This window comes from Gobio gobio, assembly GCF_949357685.1.
Source record: "Gobio gobio genome assembly, chromosome: 7".
Classification (NCBI taxonomy): domain Eukaryota; kingdom Metazoa; phylum Chordata; class Actinopteri; order Cypriniformes; family Gobionidae; genus Gobio; species Gobio gobio.
In genome coordinates, this window is record NC_137103.1 from 50,331,286 (window position 1) to 50,337,141 (window position 5,856).

The 5,856-nt window shown below is 30.9% G+C and overlaps 1 protein-coding gene across 2 annotated transcripts in view; it reads right to left on the reverse strand.

Annotated features, from left to right (window-relative positions):
* Nucleotides 1-4,614, reverse strand: part of bbs5 (Bardet-Biedl syndrome 5) — an 11,855-nt gene extending 7,241 nt beyond the window's left edge. Inside the window, exons 1-6 of one of the 2 annotated variants that reach the window (XR_013816895.1) lie at nt 4,401-4,614; nt 2,813-2,895; nt 2,593-2,658; nt 2,281-2,330; nt 2,065-2,192; nt 1,328-1,463 (exon numbers count right to left, since the gene is read on the reverse strand). Coding sequence is in view for 1 of the 2 variants with exons in the window: in XM_079821795.1 (XP_079677921.1) it covers nt 1,328-1,463; nt 2,065-2,192; nt 2,281-2,330; nt 2,593-2,658; nt 2,813-2,895; nt 4,401-4,462 (525 nt within the window). In the remaining variant the exon portion in view is untranslated. The remainder of the gene's footprint in view (nt 1-1,327; nt 1,464-2,064; nt 2,193-2,280; nt 2,331-2,592; nt 2,659-2,812; nt 2,896-4,400) is intronic. The other variant, XM_079821795.1, reaches the window with a different exon arrangement.
* Nucleotides 4,615-5,856: the final 1,242 nt, after the last annotated feature.

A 5,856-nucleotide genomic window follows, 5' to 3' on the forward strand; every position in this document is an offset into this window, starting at 1 on the left:
CACACTGCAGTGAGAGTAAAGTGTTTCTGCAAAATAAAACGGAAACTGAGGGTAACACAGATATGACGCAATTGATAGGCGACTCCCTCACACGTCCCAGTTCCTTGGTTAAAATAGCAATTTCTCACTATTTATAAATAGTTGGAAACATTTGGGATATTGTAAGTACTCAACTGAACAAAATATATAACACTGGCCTAATGTTTTTTGGATATTTTACTGAAAAAAATGTACATAGTTCACCTTTAATTCTGGAAATATTTTTTCTTTTTTTATGCTTTTTTGGGAGATTTATTTATTTATTATTTTATTTACCTCTTAATTACTAGATTTGAACAATAATGAAATTTTACAATAAAAATATTATTAATAATAAATAATAATTTGTTACATTTATGTAGTGCTTTTCTGGGTATTCAGAGCGCTTTACATATAGAAGGGGGGAATCTCCTCAACCACCACCAAACAAACACATTCTTTCACTTAAATACAAAATACCTGCAGTTCATGCAAAATACTGTTTTTTTTTTTTTTAAATCATTGGGTGTCTCTGCTGACCTCATGAGGAATATATATGCCATTTTGTGACTATTGCCACTAGATGGCCATAAAGCTCTATATGGAGCAAATGAATGCTCTGCAATGTAAAAGTGTTCAGATCTAACCACTTCATATCTGTTTTTTTTTGTTGTTGAAAATTTGACAAAAACATTGCCCCATTAAATGCCCCAATTTATTTTAAAGGGAATTTCTAGGTGTGTGTGTGTGTGTGTGTTCTGCATTGGGGATGTTCTATGGTCTCAGCCCTTCATCTGTTGTGTGTGTGTGTGTGTGTGTGTGTGTGTGTGTGTGTGTGTGTGTGTGTGTGTGTGTGTGTGTGTGTGTGTGTGTGTGTGTGTGTGTGTGTGTGTGTGTGTGTGTGTGTGTGTGTGTGTGTGTGTGTGTGTGTGTGTGTGTGTGTGTTTTTGGGATTTTTTTTTACAAATAACCCCCCCCACACACACACACACACACACACACACACACAAACACACTTCCCATTCATTCCTATGGGGTTCAAATTGACCCACGAGGCAAGGATTTGTTACTATTTTTATTACAACCACGAAAAAAAAACCCCACCTTGAAACCAGTCACTTTTTGTGTATTCCAATTTCAAGTGTGACAAAACTGACCACTCCAATAAAAACTACATTTTTAAAAATGAAAAGAAAACGAATTTCGGGTCAAAATGACCCGGGGAGAGTATAAAGGTTAAGGTCACAACATCAGTCTTTAAATTCCTACTAAAACAATAAATAAAAATATAGTGAATCCACTGAAATACCTGATCACTAGACAGGTTCCAGACTCCATTAATTTTGTCATAAACCTGCTCCTGTGGCAGAAGCCTCAGCTGTTTATTCTGGATAAGAGCTCCTCTTAGCTTCAGATCCCGATACATTTTGGACGTCTCATAAGCCCTGCAAGACACATAAATAATTAGTTTGGTAACTATTTTATATAGCCTACCTAATTGTATCAAATACTTTACATGACTTAGTAATATTATTTTGGTCAACTAAACTAATTAAAGTAAATTAATAGATGTATTCTATTGACAATATAATAATTTCATCATTTATTGACACATTCCTATAATAATATTTCTTCTGAATAATTGATTTTATAAAACAGTGACCATATTTTTTTCAAAAAGTTACCCATTTAGTAGATTTATACTAAATCCAACCAATCATTTATCATTTGTGGAATCTTTTGTGCTCAGCTGTGCTAAATAAATATAGCTAATCGCTCTTTAAGCTTACAATACATACCTATGACTAGATGTTATTGCATTTTTTGTTCTAACTCCTGTTCAAAATACTTTTAACTGTAAACATTAAAAATGTGGTATTTATTATTATGCAATTCACAGAATTCACAGAAAACTGTATAGATTAAACTACAGATATAGATTAAATGATTAGTTTGTTAATGAACAAAAACAAAGCCAATATGGATAAAATTTTAAACAAATATGAAAACTGTCACTAATCGTGGCATTATGTATAACACAAGTACCTGTGAACAGCAATGACAGATGTAAACAGTCTCGGACTTCCTGGGACCACATTCGTGAATATAAACTCAAATCTAGTGTTATTAGATTTGGTTAATATGTAAAGCGCTTCGGTCTGACCTCTCAGTTTCTGGAACAAAGAGGGAATTTGACATCATCTACACGGGCTGTTAAAAAGTGATTCTAATGTGTAGGAACTTGAAAGGAAGACGACTCACTGAATTTGCTGTCCTTGTAGTGATATTAATAATACAGTTGTATCCCACAGCTGTTAATAAACACAAAAGACAGAATGTGTTAGGTAATGATTGACAGTTCTGCTGTCAACTGACAGAAAACATCCAAGAAAATAATCAATCAAAATGATGTTTTTAAGAGATCTTCATCTGTTCATCTTTAAAAGTTGGAGTTTTAGATCTTTTCATTTGTATTAATTAACCCTAAATACATTTTGTTCAATAGAGGGCGACAAAGGCTCACTATGAAGAGCTGCAACAGAAATTATTATTTAATATTTCTCAAATACTCACACAAATTGACTCTTGGCAGTGCCAATGAATGCCATATTATCCTCAAATTGGTCACCAGGAGTCTTCCTATATGAAGACAAGATAAGACGTGACATTACAATTACCAAAATACAATATAAACAAGACAATTAATGATATTTTACATGACAATAATTGAATAAAAAAAACAAACAATGAAGATAGCCGCATTTATTAGGGTGAAATGGCCACATTTATTCACCTCTATCACCATTGTTTCCCTTTGTGTCCTCGATGGAATCCAGGCAATCGATGAGCGCTTCACCAGCTCTGGTTTTCATCTGCCTTAAACGAACATAAAATCATTTGCTGCTGTCTGAGAGGAGAATAAAACACTCAACCCCCCCCCCCCCCCCCCCCCCCCCTTTCACAGACAAGGCTTAAGTATAGTCCCAGACTAAAATGCATGTTTGAGCCGTTTTAACTGAAAGCAACTTGCACGGAGATATCTTATAATATGCACATGTAATGACAATAAAGTGTAAAACAGTATCAAAGTCAAATGTAAAAAAGTGTGACAATCCTGAAGGCATAATTATATGTAGGGCTACACAATTAATCGAATTTGTAATCGTGATTACAATTACGGACGCCACAATTATGTAATCGTTCAATAAAATGTAAATAGCAATTACAAAAAAAAGTCCACTTATATTATTCTGTGTGTTTTTTCTTTCTTTTTCTACAGGTTATCTTAAGTTTTTTCCCCATTGTTTTTATTTTTAGTATAACATTATAATACCATGCATTTTTTACTTTTTTTATTTAAAGAAACCAAACCAATGTATAAATGACTTTTGGGGGCTTAATGCTATAGAATAATCGTCATTAATAATCGCAATTACAATTTCAAGGGAATAATCAGCAATTATGATTTTTGTCTACTTATATGTATTATAAAATATAAATACATATAAAATGCATATAAAATATAAGTATACGTAATAGTATTATTTTAGTATTTATACTATAATACTTTTTATTCATATTTTGAATTGCCATTTCTTTTTATATTTTAATTTTAGTTCATTTCTAGTCATTTAGTTTTTAATATTTCTATTTAGGATAAAAAAAATTTTTTTTTAATAAGTATACGTAATAGTATTATTTTAGTATTTATACTATAATAATTTTTATTCATATTTTGAATTGCCATTTCTTTTTATATTTTAAATTAAAATGTTAGTTAATTTCTAGTAATTTTGTTGTGCACTTTTGTAATTTAGTTGTTAATATTACTATTTAGAATTAATTTATTTTAGTTTTATATTTTATAAGTATACGTAATAGTATTATTTTAGTATTTATACTATAATAATTTGTATTCATCATATTTTGAATTGCCATTTATTTTTATATTTTTGTTCATTTTCAGTAATTTTGTTGTGCACCTTTGTCATTTTAGTATTTATGATTAATTTATTTATTTATTTCGCATTTTAGTGCTAAAATATTTCATATTTTCGTTTAGTTTGTTTTTCATCACATATTCATATTTAAATATTTTCAGCTTTATTTCAGTTAGCTCAAATGTTTTAAATAGTTTTAGTGAACATTTACCCTGGTGATAGTTTAACTATAAACACGAATGTTTAAAGAAGATCTTTAAAAACACTTTACATTGATCGACTGACTCAAATGCACGATGAATGTGAACACAGATGAATGTTTCAAACACTTGTTCCATCGACATGTAAAGTGCAGAAAGTGTGCCGCTAGTTCACTGTTATTCTGATTTGATGAATTAATGTCATTAGCTCCGGAGCTAGCGGATTAGCGCGAGGACTTACTGCGGAGTGATGTCAAACCTCACGTCCCTGTCCTCCCAGAGTGCGTCTAACACTGACGCCATAATCAAGCAGCGTTTAATAAGCGAATTAAACAAACGTAAATATGTTTTCCTCTGATAATAAGAACTGAAACCCTCTCAGTCGCTCGGTAAGAGGATTTAGCACAGAGCGGAGCGGAGCGTCCTCACGTCACCACGGTAACATCAGTGAGTACGGCGGGCCGTAAGGGACAAACTTAAAGATCTAAAAGTAGATCTATTCCGTGTTTACAGTTTGAACTCACTCAAATAAGAACACATCACAAAACCATTGCTTTATTACTATATCTGAATACTCTTATATGCTTATAAAATAACCTTTATATGCTTATAACCTAACCCTATGGTACGCAGAACCCTTATGTTCAAACCATGAAATATATATAATATAATATATTTTCAAATAAGTTTTTATTAGCCTACATGAAATAGCTTCAATCATACAAATCAAAACAGATTTTTAAATATTTGCTATATGGCAACGTACCACAATGGAAAATGGTCAAAAAAGTAGTTTTTCTATAAAATTATGATTTTCGTTTCTATTTAAATGCACGTTTCTTTTAGAAATCGATAGATTTATATACTTGGAACTCATGCAAACCAAAATTAAGTACATCCTTATCATTTAATATTAAGATGTCAGGATTAATATGCTTAAATCAGCCATCTACATTAGATTATTATTATATGATCTACAGTTGTGGTCAGAATTATTGGCACCCCTTGTAAATATGACCAAATATCGCTGTAAAAATAAATCTGCATTGTTTATCCTTTTGATATTTTATTTTTAAAAATCACAAAAATCTAACCTTTCATTGAAGTATTAAAATATTTTTAAAAAGGTGCCAATAATTATGGCCAACATGTTTTGGAGAGAAGCATTTATTTCATAATGTGCTTTACCCACCACTTTCAATTGTTTTACTTCAATGAAAGGTAATATTTTTGTGAATTTTTTAAATAAAAGGTCAAAAGGATAAACAATGCAGATTTATTTTTACAGCCATCTTTGAACATATTCACCAGGGGTGCCAATAATTCTGACCACAACTGTATAATAAATAAAATTGCAGTTATTATTATGGTTACAGTTGTTCAGTAACAAACACAAAGGAGACATTATTAACCAAACATTTTATTCGAGAATTCCACAAAAGAATACCTTCAAAAATATAATTCGTATAAAACAGTCAAAATGTCTATGTCGACAAATATTTCAGACAATTAGAACAGGATTGGTGCATAAAAAATGGCAAATATTCTTTTGAATACAAAAATTCAGGATTGCAAAACTATTTCATCCGAATAACACTATAAAGCTACTGTGACACATGAGAACATATATACAAAATGTTTTCCGTTTTCAAAATCATAATTGCATTTAAATTATTACAATTTAGTGACTTGACTAC